This window comes from Microcebus murinus, chromosome 5 (assembly GCF_040939455.1).
Source record: "Microcebus murinus isolate Inina chromosome 5, M.murinus_Inina_mat1.0, whole genome shotgun sequence".
In the NCBI taxonomy this organism is placed as follows: Eukaryota; Metazoa; Chordata; class Mammalia; order Primates; family Cheirogaleidae; genus Microcebus; species Microcebus murinus.
Genome location: NC_134108.1, coordinates 5,632,800 through 5,652,443, shown reverse-complemented (window position 1 = coordinate 5,652,443; position 19,644 = coordinate 5,632,800). Strand labels below are relative to the sequence as shown.

The following is a 19,644-nucleotide window of genomic DNA, read 5'->3' as shown; positions in this document are numbered from 1 at the left end:
GTACACCAAAGTGTATGCTTAGCATTCATTAGTAGAAGAATTAAGTAGCTCATATGCAAGGTTCATTTTCTCTTTCTCAGCAGCAACTTCTCATAATAAATTTTGTGCTTATACTGTAAAATATAGCACCTATAATGATAAAGGATAACTAAATAGTAGTGACTAAATAGTTGTAAACATATGTTCCAAGATAATGCAAGAATATCAAAGAATGCTAAAATTCTGCCAATTACACACCTAAATAAATTACAGCCATCAATTTGCAATTAAATGTGTAATTGCCTGGTCTTTACAATGAAACTCTTATATGAACACAATTTGCCAACTTCTCAGCAACTTAATTACTAAACTGTGATTTAATAAAAGTAATATAAATATAAAATGCCTTATTTTTCAGTGTCTTCAGACTTAAGTTCTCAATAGCCAGCTAGACATCTCCAAACATAGATTCAGCTAAAATCAACTCTCATCATGTATTATTAAATAGAAAAACTAATCATCCTTCACACAAATTGGATCTTCCTCACTTCCCATATTTCTGTTTGATCACATTTTTCTCTCTCTCTCCACAAATGAAAATGCAATGCCAAGTCAGTCAAGGTTCTGTAAAATACAGCTCCAAAATCCACTTTTTGCCTAATCTTTAACATCTCCTCTAGGTTCTAGAAGAACAGGGATATCCTTTTCTCCAAGCATTCCCTATGCTCATTCCTCCATCTATGAAATCCTACCTGAATTCAATTCATCCCTGAAATCTTTCCTGGTGACTTCCAATCAGGTGTGTCTTTTCTATCTTTAAAACTTCATAAACTTATTTTTCAGTCGTGATATGGCAGTTACATTTGACATCCTTAGATTATAGCTATTAGGTTGAACCACATAGAATTGCTGATAATTTTAACCTATAAAAATGGTAATCCTGTATGGTTCAAGCTAATGTTTCTTTTAGCTTTAGAGCCCCTAAAGAAAGAACAGCCTCCAAGAAGGCAGGGGCCGAGTTTTGCCTTTCTTTTGGATCCCTTCTGAGGCCTGGAACGTTGGAAATGCATAAAGAAATGTTTGTCAAAATAAAGACTCTTAAATCAATAAATATCTCATGCATATATGTTTGTAAAGTCAATCATCTGTAGCAATTAGTCTAAATATGAAATAGCTAACTGCTTTACCAATCAGCCCAAATGGCAAAGGTAAATAGGATAGAACCTGAAAGTTCTGGTAATATCAAATGTTTTGATTCAAAAAGCTATTTTAAAATTATTTATTTGTTAAAGAAACATTCTTGAATTTAGAGGTTGACAGGTACAGTGAAAAGCTTTTTAGTTGACTGAAATATTAAAAAAAAAAAAGTCAAAATACTTTTTAGCACATGCATTTCTCTTAGGAAACCAAATTGCCTAAAAGCAAAGCACAGCAGTTTGTGCACAATGAGCATGTGTCTCACCCCCGTCAGCAGGAGACTCAATGGAGAATAGCAGGAACCATTTGCATTTCTATAGCCTCTTTGTATATCCAGACTCTGAGAGCATTTCATAAAGCAGTCAATGGCATCACCCAGAAGAGAGAGTGAGGAGATGTAGACACAAGGAGGGACTGACTCCCTGCACCCGGACACAGGAGCCTACTGTGCGCAGCAGCGAGCCCCACGCAGCTGTGAACACGAGTGCAGTTAATCAGTGCAGGTTAAGAAAGGGGGGCAATGTGTCTGCAGGGCCCTTCCACAGTCACGGGAACCACCCGCAGAAAGCATCTGGTCTTTCCTACCTTCAGAAAGAACAACTTCCATACGTGTTGAATTGTATTTGTTGGCTTCCCCAACAAATTACTGGTCTCTACTTCTAGGTGGTGGCACAGTTCACCAGTCATGGAACCAGTCCCCTCTGATTCCTACAAAAATCACCACTCTGAGTGGCACACAATGAAAAGTGTATGGGGCTCTAATGGTGCTAGGAGCAGTGCGGTGCCTGGAAGTGCGGGGGCCAGGAGATAAGAGAGCATCACTCACTCTGCGGTATCTCTGGGCCGTTCCAGGGACGATTTTACCAAACCTTGGAGGAATTAAGCTCCAGCCTCCCTTCCCCACCAGCTTTGGAACTGCGCCATCCAGATCCAGGACAGAGCATTCCCAGAGCCGGCTGTGAGTGGGGCCCTGAGCCCGCGCCTCCTGCCGCCCAGGACAGGACGGCAGCAGCCTTGACTGTCCTCCAGGGGTCACAATTGGGTCGTGGATTCCTCACAGTGCAGGGCTGGGAGCAGCCTGATTTGGAACAATTTATTCGAATCCTTCTTCATTAAGATTCAAATGGAATAAGTAAGGTAGAAATTGAACAGACACAGAAATTGTGCCTTGCTGCTCCTGCAGTCAGTAAACATTTATTCGCTAAGCCCAGCTCCTGCGTTCCCGCTCTCTCTCACTCACTCGCAGTTGTTCTTCCAATCCTTCCTGCTTGCTGTTTTAATGCATAATTAAGAAGGTCAGAATTAATGAAGCGGCGTGGAGTAAAGTTCAAGGAATCCCCAGGCGCTATTTATTCTCTTAGATCTCAGGCATGAATGTCAGATTGGCAGCGTAAGCGGCATGAGCGATGGGGCCGGCTGCTTCCCCCGAACGATCCGCCAGGGGAGACTCACCTGCACTGTCCAGTCATTCCTGAGCTCCTTCCCTGCGAAAATCACACGCAACTGGTCAGCCGGAACCCCCTGTCGCTTAGCAACCACCTCCTTGAGCTGGAAGATGCTGGTGTCAGAATCGACCTCCACTGGGAAACCATGGCTGGAGTTGAACCTGACAAACACTGACCAAGAAAATTGGAAGGGAGAAAAGAAAGTGAGCGTCACTCAAAGTCCTTAAATAGCAACATTTCTGAACCCACTTACCCCTCACCACCCCTTCAATGAATGGCATACATTTTCTTTCATCTATAACAAAATACTTAATGCTATAGGGCAATATTTTGGGAAAAACGGAGTTCCCTCATGGGATTTCCCTTTCATATATTAGTCCATGACCCAAAAACCAAAATTGCATTTTCCCTTTGACATCCATTCTGGGAAACAGAAAGTCTCAAGCAGAACCCTTGCCTGATTGCAATTCTAAGAATCCCGTGAGTTTATGGAAGAGATTCAGCTCTGACAGCTTACACAAACTCACACTCCCCTCCATAGTGTCTTCTTAATAAAAACAGAAGGCAATATGTTAGCACGCAAGGTATAGCAATGGAAAAACTTCAAGCCACTTTATAGACTACAGTGAAGACCCACTCAGGGCTATGTCTAAGAGCCCTATTCTTTGGTGGCCCTGACCAAAATGTTCCATTGCATCTGTGGAGATTTATTTATTTATTTTTTTTAAACTAATGACAGCATTTCTTGGCACTGTTCCCCGTGAGACCCAGGCTGGAGCCTGACAGTCCTTTTTGCATGCAGTCTTCTCACCTCAATTGCCAGGCCACCTCTTCAACACTTTCACATCTGTCATTTCCTTCACGTGACCCTCCCACTACTCTCGGGCAGGCTCTCTTTAGATCTTTTCTAGATTCTTGCAATAAATAGATTTACAACTGGAGTTTTGGTCCACTCCATTCATTTCCAAAATGTCCTACATCATTCTGTAAAATAAGCGTACTGAGCTATGGACATGTCATACCACTCACTAGGGAGAACAATCCAAGACCCGTCTCATCTAACACAAACCTCATCTCATCTAACACAAACCTCGTGTACTCTGCTAAATGCTCCCAGAAAACACATCGCAGAAAACTCTTTCACCTGGCCTCCTGTCTACTCCCATGGCTCATTTCTCATTTCTTCTTCTATTGTTTTTTTTTTTTTTTTTTTTTCTTAGAGACAGGGTCTTTGTCACCCAGGTATGGCTGGATTTTCGGTATGGCTCGAACCCCTAGGTTCAAATGATCCTTTTGCTTCAGCCTCCTAAGTAGCCAGCTGGGACTACAGGCTCACAACATCACACTTGGCTGATTTTTTAAAAATTTTTCTGTAGAGACAGGGTCTCGCTATATTGCCCAGGCTGGTCTCAAACTCCTGGCCTCAAGGCAATTCTCCTGCCCCAGCCTCCCAAAGTGCTGGGATTACAGGTGCAAGCCACCATACCCAGCCTCCCATGGTCCATGTCAAATGTGACCTCCTCCAAGACGCCTTTTGCTATCAGCCCTGGCAAAAAACCTGAACTTGCCTATGCAAAGTTCCAGCAGCTTTGATACTACATACGCCTCATAATACCTGCCACATTCCTCACGGAAGCAGGATAGCACAGAGGTTAAAAGTACATCCTTCAGGGTTAGGAAGACCTGAGCACCAAAGCAGGCTCTTTTATCAGTTTAGTAACCTGCGGTAAACCTATCAACCCTTCCTCTTTAAGTCTCACTTCCCTTATATTGAAAACATGAACAAACTATGAATAATATCAGGTGACACATTAAGTAATATTTATAGTGTTTAAAACCATCATATAGTAACCTTTAAAAATAAGGGACATTTGCTTAAGTCTTAGATGTTTTTGGTACACATTTTCCCTTCTTTCAAACATGATAAACTCCTCAAGGGCAGCGACTATCATTTATTTACTGCTGTAACCTCCTTTGAATGTAGCACTATCACCAACTAGTTCTCAATTCGAATACGAGATGACCTACCTAATAATAATAATAAAATAATAATTATAGTCCTAATAATAATCAGGCACACATTATGTGCCAGATGCTGTGCTTTCTATATGCTCTTCCTAAGCCTCTTGATAATCTGGTCAGGTCACCATTATTATCCTTATTTAAATAGAATAGTAAATGAAGGCCCAGAGAATTGTAACCACTTTCCTAAGGATATCAACTACTTTGTAAGAGAATCAGATTTCAAATTCAGTTCGATCTAACTCTAAAGCTCATTCCGTTTCTACTATAATGGGCAGCCTAAAACCTTCTCAGAAGAAAAGTCCACAGTTCTTTCCCTTATGGAAAAAAGATAAACAACAACAACAAAAAGTCTTTACAACATAAGTCAGATATTCCCTATACAGGTGAGCAGTAGAAAATTGGATCTAAAAAAGAATAAAAGCTCCAGTGAGGAGCTAAGAGCAAAGAACAATGGACAACAGTTACGAGACACAGTGAAACAGAAAGGACACCAAAATGAGGGCAGGTGGCTTAGGTGACACTGCAAATACGAAAGCCAACACAGTTGACCAGCATGAAAAAGTACTTATAAAAAGGATCAGAAATGACAAAAGTGCCCAAAATAAAGAAAATCCACGAAAATATACTAACTACAGAGGAAAAAGTGCTTTTGATGTACTTTTAAGAAAATTTCATTGACACCTGTGAGAGTAGAGGGGAAGAAATAAAACTGTATTGGAAGTTCTTGAGGTATACTCACAGCATCCTCAGATCAAAGACCACGAGATAAACAAGTCCTCAGATGAGACACATGGCAGTTAAGGGGCTATAAGGACAACAGATAGTGTCCAAGTTCTAAATTTGATTTTCTACGAGTGGGAATAGATTAAAAAAAAAAAAAAGCGAAACATCATGGGGGGAATATGGAAAGAAGCAGCTAGAACCTATACAAGGCTGCATGGAAGAATTTATTAAGAGTTTCTTATAGTCCTGGTCTCTATTTCTTTATTTTACATTCTTTTGTGAGCCCGCTCTTGAAGACTGCCCTTGGTAAAACAATGACCTCCACATTTCCAATCCCACCATCACTTTTCTATTCTTATCATATTTGACCTTCCAGAGACATTCAATATAATCAGCTCCTGTTCTTATAATCCTTTTTCTCTTGGCCCTGGTCACTATACCCTCCTCATTTTCCCCTACAACAAAGAACATACTTTTGTGGCTTCATCTTCTGGATTTTCTTCCTCTGTTGAACCTATAGATTGTGGGGCTATCCCAGGGGTCTACTTGGACTTTTTCTTTTGTATCTTTGTATTGTCCCAGGTGACTTCATCTAACTTCAATGGATATTAAACTGCAATGGATATACCATGAACTCTTAAAATCTTTATTTCCTGACTTTCCATCTCCCTGGAAGTCTAGATACCTTTACTAGCATTGGAGATCTTCCATATGATGTCCAGTAAGTGCATTAAAATGAGCATTCTCCTATACCAACTCTGTCTTAGCACTCTGCATTACTCCTACCCTCTTTAGTCCATCAGTAAGTTTCGTTAGCTATAGTCATATTTCATTTCTAAACTAATTTTGTCTGTAGTAATCTATTTCCCCATCCCATGAATAGCGGTGAAAAACAAAAGCTCTAGAATTGAACTGCATTTTTGGATTCATAGCTCAACATTAAGTGACCCTGAATAAGCAACTTAATCTTTATTGAGTTGTTGTAAGGACCCAGGTTGTTATTAGTTACTACCATCTTTTAAAACTATTACCTGTATCACATAACTTAGCACTTGATTATATGCTGTCTGATATCATTGTTTTATAGCTTTTTACATAATTCTTGACTCCTAACTATCTTTTAAGTCCTTTCTGATCAGAAGCCTCTTTTCCCCCCCACATCATTTTCATGGTGTAAAACACACAGGGGCCAGAATTGTTGCTTTTTGTAATGACTGAGTAAAATGCTAACAGATAAACTCCCTTGCAGAAAACTACTATAAAATCTAGACTTTATTTTAAAAAGCAGACACTTGAAAAGGCTTAGTAGAGGGAACAAAATAAGGAAGATTCAGGTAGGGAGTACACATCAGGAGGAGGAGAGTTACAATGTGGAGTGAGTGCTTGAAGTCAGGTGTGGTCAGTGTGGCATGGTGGCAGCAGGCACATGGTGGCAGCAGGCACATGGGCGGCAAAACCACAGCCTTTCTGGCCTGAGGAAGCAAAATATTGAGTCTGGGGACACTGGCCTCTGAAGAGAGTGGATGAAATCCCAGAAGGAAAAGAGTCCAAAAGGGAATCCCAAAATTCTGTCTACCTGCATCTCTGGCTGACCTCGGAACAATGAAGGTGCAACACACACACAAAGCAATTCAGCTAGCAGAGGTGGAGCATAACTCCCTTTTAAACAAATGTGGGCTGCACAGAGTCTGCAGTGGTGACTGACTTCCAAGAGTACAATATGGAAAGGGGAAACAAGAGAAATTTCACAGCGGGGGAACCTGGCAAACACCAACTCAGCCAGGTGATCAAGGTCAACATCAATGGTGGTAAGGCATCTTAAAAATGTAGGCTCGGTTGAGCCCAGAAATTGAGGTTGCTGTGAGCAAGGCTGACACCATGGCACTCACTCTAGTCTGGGTAACAAAGTGAGACTCTGTCTCAAAAAAAGAAAAAAAAATGTATACTTTTGATGTGGTAAGAATGGTACTTGATCTTTGTAGCCTTCCTCTCGAAAGCAAATAATCCCAGTCTAGGCTTGAGAAAAATATCAGACAAAACCCAAGTGAGGGACATTCTAAACAATACCTGGCCAGTACTCCTCAAATCTTTCAAGGTCATCAAAAAAAAAAAAAAAAAAGAAAGTCTGATAAACTGTCAGTGTCTAGAGATCCCCAGGAGACATGATCACTAAATGTAATGTGGTGTCCTGGATGGAATCCTGGAAGGAAAAAATAAAAGGACATCTTGTAAAAACTAAGAAAATCCAAATAAAATGAGAATGTTAGCTAAAAAAATGTATCAACATTAGTTCACTAATAAAAAACGTACTATAACAAGGTAACATGTTAAAAATAGGGAAAGCTGGGAGTGGGGTATACAGAAACTCCCTGTAATATCTTTGTAATTTTTCTGTTAAACCAAAACTGCTCTAAAAGAAAAGTTTATGTCACATATTAGGGAACTAGAAAGACAAGAACAAGCGAAACCCAAAGCTAGAAGAACAAAAGAAATAGCAGAGATCGGAGCAGAACTACATGAAATTGAAACCAAAAAGGCAATACAAAGGGTATCAATGAAACAAAAAGTTGATTCCTTAAAAAGATAAACAAAATTAACAGACCACATTAACCAGGAAGAGACAGGATTCTAATAAGCTCAGTCACAAATGGAAAACAAGACATTACAACTGATATCACAGGAATATAAAAGATCATCTGAGACTATCATGAACATCTTCATGCATATGAACTAGAAAATCTAGAGGAAATGGACAAATGTATGGAAACATACAACCTTTCAAGCTTGAATCAGGAAGAAAGAGAAATCCTGAAAAGACCAATAATGAATAATGAGATTGCAGTAATAAAAAACAAAAAATCTCCTAACCAAAAAATAAATAAATAAATAAAAAGCCCAGGACCAGATGAATTCACAGCCAAATTCGACCAGACCCCCCCAGCCTCAAGCCACCAACACATTGCTAGCAGGGCTGAGCAAACGCACACAGCTCGGGAACCCATGGCAACCATATCCAGCGGCTGCTCTTATCCCTGTGGAGAAATCCTGGGTAGAGCAATCCCCACAACACCAGAGGATCTCACCCAGTTGCTGACCCAACCATCCTACAACTATCTGGTGAAACTCATCATGGTAGACATACTATGTATATCAGCTATAGCATGCATTAAGGATGGGGGATGAATAAGATCTGTTACTTTTTTTGTGTGAAATGATGCAATAGTCACAACAAAGAGACTGCAGAATGTTGAGGATATACATTATAATTCTTACAATAAAAATCAAAATGAATAAATATGTCGACCTAGAAAGTAAGTAAAAATTACAATGGGATTCTAAAAATATGGCAATAATCCCCCAAAAAGCCAGAAATGAGGAAGAGTGGAACAATAATAGAGAGGTAAATAGAAAAAAACATAATAAAATGGTAGATTCAAGCTCAATTATACCAATAATTATTAACGAAAAAGGTAGAGACAGCATGGATAGAAAGAAGTAGATCCTACTATATACTGTCTACAATAGCTATATATATATATATATATATATATATATATATATATATTTCAGCATATTATGGGGGTACAAATGTTTAGATTACATATATTGCCCTTGCTCCCCCTCCCCAAATAGACACAAATAGTTTGAAAGCAAATGAATAAAAAGAAATATTCCAAGCAAAAAGTAATCATAAGAAGGGATGGCAATATTAATGCTATAAAAAATAGATTCTAAGACAAAAATATTAGGAAAAAAAGAGACGTTTCAGACTGTGCTGTCAACGCTTGCAAAGCTGAAAGGGAAGGCTCAAGAATCACAGCCTATGCTCTCCCACTCCTTCCTGCCTTCCAGCTGGGAGAGGTGCCTTGTACCTCATGTGGCCAGACTGGGAATATGCAGGTCTCCACCGTGCCCAGCCTCCCCCCACAGAGAGAGAAAACAGGATGAAGGCTTCCGACCCTTCTCAGGAGGTAAGAGATCTGGGTCTTAGAAAACAGCATCTGCTAAAGACATCACCCATGGCCCAGAGGCAAGGGCTTTGATTCTTTGACAAGGGTTTGCCTCCAATAGAATTCCCATCCTTCTCTCTACTTCCTTCTCTCCCTCCCTGCTTTCCTCCCTTCCCCCATGTTCTTTTTTCCTTTGATTAATTCTTCCACTTTCTTCTTAAATGATTTAATAGAAATCACATTATGGGATATGTAGAAAGGGAGGTAAAACAAATGCAGTTAAGAACCTATATAACAACTGGGGTGTATGGTGGCTATGACCATGGACTCTAAAACCTCCTGCCTGGGTTCAAAACCTAGCTGTGCCCCCTCCTACCCAACAGTCTAACCATGTCACATAATTTCTGTCCCTCAGTTTATCTCCAATAAATAGGTGATCATGTTAATAATAGTATCTACCTCATAAAGCTATTGTAAGAATTTAAGAAATCAATATAGGGAAGGTATTTACAAGAGTGCTTAGGGTATTGTAAATTTCAACCATTATTGCCTCCTACTTAAGGCCCAACATACAGCTTAAAAATTATTGTGGTTACCATGTCAAATGCATCATATTAATGTTTGAGTAACTAAAAATGTACCTTTTATTTTCTTTCAATAAGAAAGATTTTTCTGATGGAGTTCTATTTCAACTAGGCTTTGTAGTACCTGTAATTGGTCTAAAGTGACTTTAGTATACTGATAATGATATCTTGTGTTTAGATAGAGCTCTCAATTTTTGAAGTGCTTTTACAGACACTATCTCAGTTAATCTTCACAAAGCAGTGAACAAAGATAATTGGGACAGCATTTACAGTTCCTACTTTTGAATAAAGAAACGCCTAAGGATGAAAAGTGGCTTGTCCAAGATGTACAAGGAAAGGAGCAGGAAGAAGAATCTGGGGTCCTGAATCCGCCTCTGTTATGTCAGTGACTTTCACAATGGACTATAGGAGACCCTCTGGCAAGAGCACTTTGCAAGGGAAAGTCCTCCCATTCCTTCCATCCTTCACATGCTCTTCCTTGAAAATGATATGCCTGAAAAACACGTCTCTATGGCTTGCATGTCATGATAGATTTTTTTTTTTTGTCCTATTTTCCCTTCAAAATCAACATTCTTCCATTTTACAAAAGAAATAAATATACTCATCCTCCCCCAAGGTCACCCTGGTGCATTGCTGCCTGGTGTCAGAAGAGGACAACTTAAATTATTGGTGACGGAGAAGCCTCTTTCAACCCAATCCCTGTTAATTCACAGTAGAGATTTCTTTCTTTCACAGTGAGGTGAATGTTGGCATTAGGAACAATATATTTTTTTTAGCCATTTCAGACTGTGTTACCGCCGTTCGGGTTGGGTTAGGTTGTTATTAATTCAGATACACCGTAAAGAGAGAGAAGAGGAATGGTGACGTTTATCTAACTATCCTAGGTCGTCTGCCCCTTCATGTTGCCAAAGAAGTAATTCGTCCTCAAGGAAGTCTCAGGAAATCAGAGCTAAAATTGCTGTCTATAGCACCTTCTCAGTAGAAGTTGTTAATAGCAAGGTTTATGATAACAGAAAACCTTAAAATATACTTTTAATTTCTATCTTATACATGTTTTATTGCAGAGATGTATTTCAGGATGATCCATAAAAGATATTTAAGACAAAAAATAGTCAATTATTGTTATTTTCAGTAGTCATGTTCTGAAAAGAACAAGTCATTGTGAAGAGTAAAGTAGTGAATACTAAAAAATTGTTCCTAGGTGGAAGTATAGGGTAAGGTTCCTTTCAACAATGTTCCTGGACAAAACATGTTCATCCACCCATCAATAAATACATAACCTTGTTTTATGTGTGTTTCTGTCTAAAGACAGCTTATTTAACACATATTGCTGATTCATTAATATTGAACTCACAGACAATGTCACTATAACTCATGCCCGAATAAAACTCCCCTAATACATGTATTTTCTTCATAAGGGACATTTCTACCTCCTTAAACTTAGGAACACTACATAGCACTTTAGCACTGTGTTTTGGGGACATTTCAAACTGTGAAATCAATCATATAAGCAGAGTAAGTGTGAAAAATATGACACCAGATTTCAAAAAGGATATTTGTTTACAGTATGAGAGCTGACACAAGCAAGTGGAATGTTGCCTTGTTCGGCCTCAGCTGGGACATGCTTGTAGAGCAACTCAAATTTTTTACCATTCTGTCATGAATGTGAATGACCTCAAAAGTAGAAGTGCTTCAAGTACTGATTTTAGGCTAAGGAAGAAACTTTACCATGGTGACGGATTTGCAAACACGGAATCCATGAATAATGAGGACTGACTATGTTACACTGGGATAAAGTTCTGTGGGAGAGTGGAATAGAAACAAAAGTTTGAGGAAAAGAGACAACGAAACAATATTAAATTCTGACTATTAAAAATGGTCTTTTATGTGTATTATTAAAATATGGCAAAGTACAAATCATAGTTTTAATATCCTCCTGAAAACATTTTAAAAACCAATATAATTGTTGTATGACCTAAACCTTGTTATGTATAATATATTAATTCTGCAACTATTTAAACTCTTTGTATAAATTTAAATTTTTATATCAACTTGAAAATGTGCAAGGAAGTACATGGTTTCCCTCAAGACAAGTATTTTTATGGTATATATGAGCAAAGTTCTTTGAAGGTTACTGACTTAAATATAAATGGAAACTAAAATCACAATGAGGGTGGCTAACACAAAGAAATAAAAACTACACCAAACCCCAAACTTAAGAATCAACTGGTGAAACCAAATAGCCATTTAGTGATGAGAAGGCTCTAGGGAGTGGTTTCTTGGTTTTAGCTGGATGGATAGATGGTTTGTTTGTTTGTTTATTTATTTATTATTTTCTGTTTTAGAGACAGGGTCTCCACTCTGTTGCCTTGGATGGAGCATGGTGGTGTCATCACAGCTTCCTGAAACCTCAAACTCCTGGGACTAAGCGATCCTCTTGTCTCAGCCTCCCAAGTAGCTGAGACTACAAGAAGGCACCACCACACCTGGCTAATTTTTCTATTTTTTGTAGAGACAGGTTCTCGCTATGTTGCCCAGGCTGATCTCAAACTCTTGGTCTCAAGAGATCCACCCGCCTCAGCTTCCTAAAGTGCTAAGATTACAGACATGAGCCACCACACCTGCCCATGGCTATTTGTTTTGTTAATAACAGATGGAATGTTTTCAGATACTTGTCTTTGATCCTTTTATGTAGACAATTCCAAAGAATTTTGCATTACTCAGTTGCTTCAATCAAAGAGAGGTTTGTAAGGATACCCAAGAAAAATAGTGTCTCAGGAGCATTATTTTAAGAAAAAAGCTAGTACTATGTAAATATATCCCACTGTTAAACATTTCTCTTCCAGAGATATGATAGCTTGCCAACTTTGTGAAAAAATTAATTAGCCCCAGCTTTTTGCTGCTTTCTTTAATGGCAGCCTGTTAACTTTATCTGTAATTTTTTTTTCTGCTATACATAAATTTTCTATGTAACAATACGGTAAATTTATTTCACTACTTTTTAGGATAAAGAAAATTACTCTAATTAAGTGATTTATATTGAGTAAAATAAGAGGAAGAAATAAATGTTTTTTATTGTAAGCCAATATAAATTATTGATTCGTGCATTAAAAATATTTGAGTTGATATATTCCAAAGGCAGCACCACATTACTGTAGAGATAACACAAGCAACACACATGGAAGGGTGCCTAGCATACAGTAAGCACTCAGCAGATGGTAGTACTAATATTAGTATAAGAAAGCAACACCTTTAGATTTTCTATTGACTTAGCTAAAATCATTATTAATGGTTAACAAATGGTCAGTTAGATGGTCAGTAAAAGGAAGCCTAGGGCCCTTACACAGAAATTTATAATATAATTTTATTTTTAAACTTGAAATACAAAATTCCATTAACAGTTGTATTTTTTAAGTTATTAGCAAAAATTGAAGCCAGTGGCAAATACAGAGGCTCTCAAGCCAGGCTACCTGGGTTTGAATCTCTGCTTCCCAACTTTCCTGCTTTAATATCTTCAAAAAGAAGAATAATATTCATATCTAACTTATAGGTTTGTTATTAGTATTAAATGGCTGATGACACGTAAAGTTCTTAATGTATAGCATATAGTTAATGTACTATATGCTCAATAAATATAGCACTAAGCTAACCAATAAAACTATAAACCTAAGGCTAAACAATAAACACTAACCACACTTTTCCAAAATAATTTGGTAAAGAGATTTTTGGTAATCATCAAAATGATCTCACATTCCTTTAGCACCATTTGGAAACATCTATTAAAATCTTTTCTGAAAAATCTTCATAGATAGGGAGAAATCAGAATCTCATATAGTGCTGGTGGGAATGTAAAGTGGAATGTAAAATGTTTTTTAGTCACATTGGAAAACAGTCTGGTAGTTCCTCACACAGTTAAAAATAGAGTTTTCTTATGACTCAGCAGTTCTACTCCTAGGTATTATATATACGCAAAAGAAATGGCAAAAAAATGTTCACATAAAAATTTGTACATGAAGGTTCCTATCAGCGATATTCTTAATAGCCAAAAGGTGGAAACCACACAAACATCCATCAATTGACAAATGGTGACATGCATACATGTGTTGAATCCATACAATGGGATATTATTCAGCAATGAAAAGGGATGAAACACTGACTAATACTACGATGTGGATGAACCTTGAAAACATCACATTCAGTGAAAGAAGGCAGTCACAACAGATCACATGTCATATAATTCCACTTCCGTAAAATGGCCAGAGTAAGCAAATCTATAGACAAAGAAAGTAAATTGCCTAGTTACTGCCTAGGGTGGTGGTAGAGGGCATTTAGAGAGAAATAGGAGTCACTGCCAAAGGCAAGAGGTTTCCTGGGGAATGGTGCTGATGAAAATCTTCCAAATTGATTGATATAACAGTTGCAAAACTCTGCGAATATATTAAAAATGACTGAATTTTACACTTTAAATGGATGAATTTTACAGTATTTGAATTATATCTCAGTAAGATCGTATCTCCCATCAAAATAAAACTAAACACATCTCTGTGTATCCATCACTTATTAAAGTACTTGGCAAAAGACAGTTACTTAGCACTTTTAGAATAAGCAAAGGAATGAATGTGCATTCACTTCATTTTAAATGGCTTTTTCCCAATTTTTATCCATTATAGAAAACTGCAATTATGAGAAGAAATTTCCAGAATATGTAAACATCATCTTTTACATTTATATGTTTGTTTTTATAATGTGGCAAAGTTTTGCAGTTAAATACCCCACAGTTGCTATACCTAGAAGTGCTTTAAGAAACTAAAATAGTGCTAATGGTAAGAGAAAAGGAGACTTAGATTTCAACATTTAATATAGAAAATCTAATTTGCTCAAATTACTCACAATGTTCTAATTTCCATATGCTCTAAAATAAGTATGAATAAGATTTAGACCTAATTGCTGGTGACATTAAAATTCATTCAATTCATACTTTTAACAAATATTTACAGAGTAAGTGACTATGTGTTAGGCACATTGCTAGGAACTGATGTTGCAAAAATAAATAACACAGCCTGGGGGCAGAGATGTTAAAACAGAATTACATTTAAGAATGTGATGCATGCTATATTAGGGTTTGCACTGTGTGCAACATACCAAATGCTTTGAGAACAGAAGAGGGAGTGGCTTAAAGCTGGAGGAGTTCCCAATATATCAGAGATAAGGGAAAATTAATAACAGATATAGAAAAATAAGTAGGGGATTTCCAAGTAGAAATTTTCTTTTATTGCTACAGATTAAAGAAAAGCAAAAGTCTAGTAAAGTAAGTTTACTACTTACTGTTTTAGGAAAAAAAATGTTATCTTCACCAGCCATGAGGTTACCGGTATCATAGGATGGATGTATTTGTAGTAGTGAGCAGAGTGTATGCAGGGTCTCATATAACTATGAGAACCCTGGAGGTTTTTCTTAAAACTTTTAAAAGGCTAAATTTTCTATTATGCAAAAGGACAAAGTTTATAACTCATCTTTCAACATTAAGACAACATTTTAACTAACCAAAACATCCTAGCTATCACATACTTCAAAAGGAAAATGTCAAAATATCTACATGTTTATATTTTGAATGGCATGATATTCTAAAAGTTGTTTCATGATTATGAACTACACAACTGAGGCTAACATTTGGTTCACAAATGTTTCCTGTTAATTAAACTGGGCATCAGATGTGTGACTGTACATAGTTTCTCACAAAGGCATCTCCAATTCACCTATGCAAATTGATGAAATTATCAGAAACACCATGCCCATTTCACTTCTACTTGCTTTCATGACAAGTGTGTGTGTGTATGTGTGTATGTATGTGTGGGTGTTTTCCTCCAATATAAGCTTTAAGCTACATTCCCAGGAGTAACAGGTTAATGTGTATTCTCATCATGAATAGTTCTACAGGTCCAATTGTAATAACATCTATATGCTTTGATAGATGGCTGAGTATTCCCCATGCATTTAACACTGCATGAAACATTATAGGTCCATGAGACAACTCTAAGGCTAACTACTCAAAGTTCAAGACTAGCAGTCAAATGAAAACTCTATCAAGTCCAGGATGTTCAAAACTCATCTTTGAACATGTTAGTACTCGCTTTGATGCAAAGGTTCTGCATGATGTTGTCTTAAATCAATTAACTCGCATGAGTGCCATTTCCTCCACTGTTAAATGAGGGTAATGCTCCTAACCTATTTCAAATGATTGCATATAAGAAAAAGTATACTAAATATTATTCAAAACAAAATGTTTTCCATTAAACCATTATGATATTAACACTACAAAAAAAAAAAAAAAAAAAGCCCAGATCTTTCTTTTAGGAGATCATTCTCCTTGGGTCTCTTGTCTGTCTGCAATCTTATCATCACTACCTCTGCACCTGAAGCAAAGATAGCTGTCTCCCTCTGGAGCAAAAAGCAGAAGTGCTTACCATCTGTTATAAAAGATTCGTGTTCCCTGAGCTCTGGGTTCCTCTCCTTTAATACTACTTCTGTGTGTGCACCTGTCACCCAGCCCTCTTGCCCTGGGGGGTTGAGGGATGAGGGTAAAGTGGATACTGCTATTCTGTGAGTAATAAACCACCTTCTTTCCTGACTGAGGAGTCTCATGTCTTCTCCCAATATCCGCGAAATTGTGACAGGCTTGCAAGGAGGGTAAAATTTCAGATGTGTCACAGTTCCTGCCACTGTCCATCATTTCCTTGACTTAGGCATTACACATTCTCACTCCCTGGGGTTTTTATTTTTTATTTTTATTTCTTGGCATTCCATAAAGCACATATAAAAAATAAAATGAACTCTGGGTTGAAATCAAAATACAAGTCTTTATTTTAATCAACTACTATCTCAACCTTGCCCTTTTTAAGACGAGATCACGAGGTAATGTTTAAGCTTTGAAAATGCTTCCATTAACACTTATTTTTAACAAAAGAAATCTAACAGTCCTGATGCCTTATATGCCAATTTATAAGGAAGGAAGTGTTATTTTCCTTTTTACTTAAAAAATTTGCTGATGCTGATTAAAAGGCGATTACTTTCTTCACACTTAAGCCTTTAATACAGATTGAATGTATCTCTGTAAATGGGAATCAGGGATCTGATATTATATAAATACATATCTACTATATCAAATAACTAAATAAATGAATTTTGCAAACCACTCTGTAATTAAGTGATAAAGCATTTCATTGCCTTTTATAAAATCATTTATCATAAAACTGTTATTCTCTTTCTTAAAGAGGAATTGAACTTAGATTTTAAAAATGCTAGATATTTTTTCTGAAATAATATAGCACTCATATGTGTAAGTACAGCGAACTTCCAAAGCCATGCCCCTGTTTTATTAGAAATTTGTCTACAAGTGTATGTTTTAAAAGTTCTCCTTTCCTCCTTCTTAATAAACACTAACATATTTGTCACTCCACTGAATATGCTGAGAGCATCAACAGGCCAGTCTTAGAACCCGGTGACCTTGTGGCCGCTGATGTGTTCAGGGCATGCAGTGGCTTCTGCACTGACTGTGGTTCTCAGTCTGTGTAGCATACCAGTGTTCCGCAACACCTCACTCCAACTGAGAGGATGCTTACTAAAAACAAATTCCAGAACGTGTGAAAACTTCAAAGATTATTTTATCATCCGGTTCATTGCAGATTACCCTGTCTTCCCAAGCATCACTTATAAATATAGCAAAGAAAAGCCAGTTGAGTGGTCAAATCCTCTGTGCCCACACTTTCATGCAACTCTAAGAAGTAGGTTATCTTATCTCTCAACTAGTTCTTACTTGACACCATTAAATTTGCCATCTGATTTTTGTTGTTTGTAGAATTACCCTTTATTTGCCTCCAGTTTTAAAACCTCAACCGGTTTGAGGCCCACCTACAGAATGGACTTTCAGCTTTACCAATTTTTCTCATCTTATGAAAGGTTTACCAGCGATAGTAGCTGGTAGTTGCCTTTGAAGGAAGCTTCTATAAATTTTACTGTGCTTTGCATTACACTACAACAATATGAGCTCACACTATCAGTTCACAGAGATTTCTGATTTTCTTTCAGAAGTACACAGAAGGATCTCTTTTATTGAAATATAATTCACATACTATTAGCTTCACCCTTGTAAAGTATACAATTTAGTGGTTTTATTATACTCACAAAGTTGTACAACCATGACCACTACCTAGTTTCAAAATATTTTCATCACTTCCCCCCAAATTCCACACCCATTAGCATTCATTCCTCATTTCAGCCCCTAGCAACCACTAATTAATTTATATTCTATCCCTACAGATTTGCCTGTTCTGGGTATTTCATAGAAACAGATTTATACCAAATACAGACTTTAGTATCTGGCTTCTTTCACTTAGCATAATGTTTTCAAGAGGCTCGTCTATATTATAGCATGAATCAGCACTTCATTCCTTTTAATGGCTAAATAATATTCCATTGTATGGATATGCCACAAGTATCCATGCTATCAATTGATGGACATGCTGGATACTAAAAGTAATGCTGCTATGAATATTTTGAGTACAAGTTTTCATGTGGACATATGTTTCCATTTCTTCTGCTAAATACATAGGAGTAGAATTGCTGTGTCACATGGTAATTCTACATTTAACTTTTCGAAGAATGGCCAAATCTTCATCGATCCTTAATGTGGTACAAAAGTGATAGTTTCATAGACCATTTTCCTGTGATCATAATTCTCAATTATTTCTCTGCTAAATTTCCTTGATTATTTTTTATATTTTTAACCAGGTCCAAGATTAAAGTTCACATGTCTTCTTTTTAGTCACTAATCTAAGTTCCCATTTGAAGACATAACTTTAAAAATGATTACACCTTGAAAAGTTAAATGAAGTATGACACTTATGTCACTAAACAAAAGTTGTGGGCATTTAAAAATAAATCTGAAAGCACAGTGCAGCTAGAGGCTGAAATAACTTTAGGCCTTAATGTTTTTTTTTGTTTTTTTTTTCTGAACAGTGGTTAAATATACCTAATATAAAGTTTACCATTTTCAGTGTACAGTTCTGTGTCATTAGGTATATTTACATTGTTGGGCAAAGACTACCACCATCCATCTCTAGAACTTTTCATCTTTCCAAACTAAAACTCTGTACCATTAAACATTAACTCCCATTCCTCTCTTCCTCCAACTCCTTCATAAAAACTTTGTTTTCTGAATTTGACCGCTCTAGTTATCTCATATAAATGAAATCATACACTGTCTGTTTGTGACTGGCTTATTTCACTTAGGATAATATCTTTAATCTTTACCCATGTTGTAGCATGTGACAGGATAATATTTCTTTGCATGTATATGTGTGTGTATACACACACACACACACACACACACACATATATATACCCCCTATTTTGTTTAACCACTTCACTGCCAATGGACACCTGGATTACTTTCACCTTTTAGCTACTGTGAAAAATGCAGCTATCAACATGAGTGTATAAATAAATACCTGTTCAAATCCCTGCTTTCGAATCTTTAGGGTATACACCAGGAAGTGCATTCATGGGTCATTTGATAATTCTATGTTTAAGTTTTTGAGGAACTGAACCATTTTACATTTAATGAACAAGGGTTCCAATTTCTTCACATCCTTGCTGACACTTGTTATTTTCCATTGTTTTTTTTTAATAACACCCATCCTAATTACCAAACTTTGAGTTGTCACAAGAATAATTGGGTTTGTG

At 37.1% G+C, this 19,644-nt stretch overlaps 1 protein-coding gene across 3 annotated transcripts in view; it reads right to left on the bottom strand.

The window, feature by feature from the left end:
* The window catches only part of PRKN (parkin RBR E3 ubiquitin protein ligase), a 1,194,517-nt gene that overhangs the window by 970,770 nt on the left and 204,103 nt on the right, over window positions 1–19,644 (bottom strand). For all 3 annotated transcript variants that reach the window (XM_076002808.1, XM_076002810.1, XM_076002809.1), the window contains exon 2: window positions 2,629–2,792. In XM_076002808.1, coding sequence (XP_075858923.1) covers window positions 2,629–2,792 — 164 coding nt within the window. The remainder of the gene's footprint in view (window positions 1–2,628; window positions 2,793–19,644) is intronic.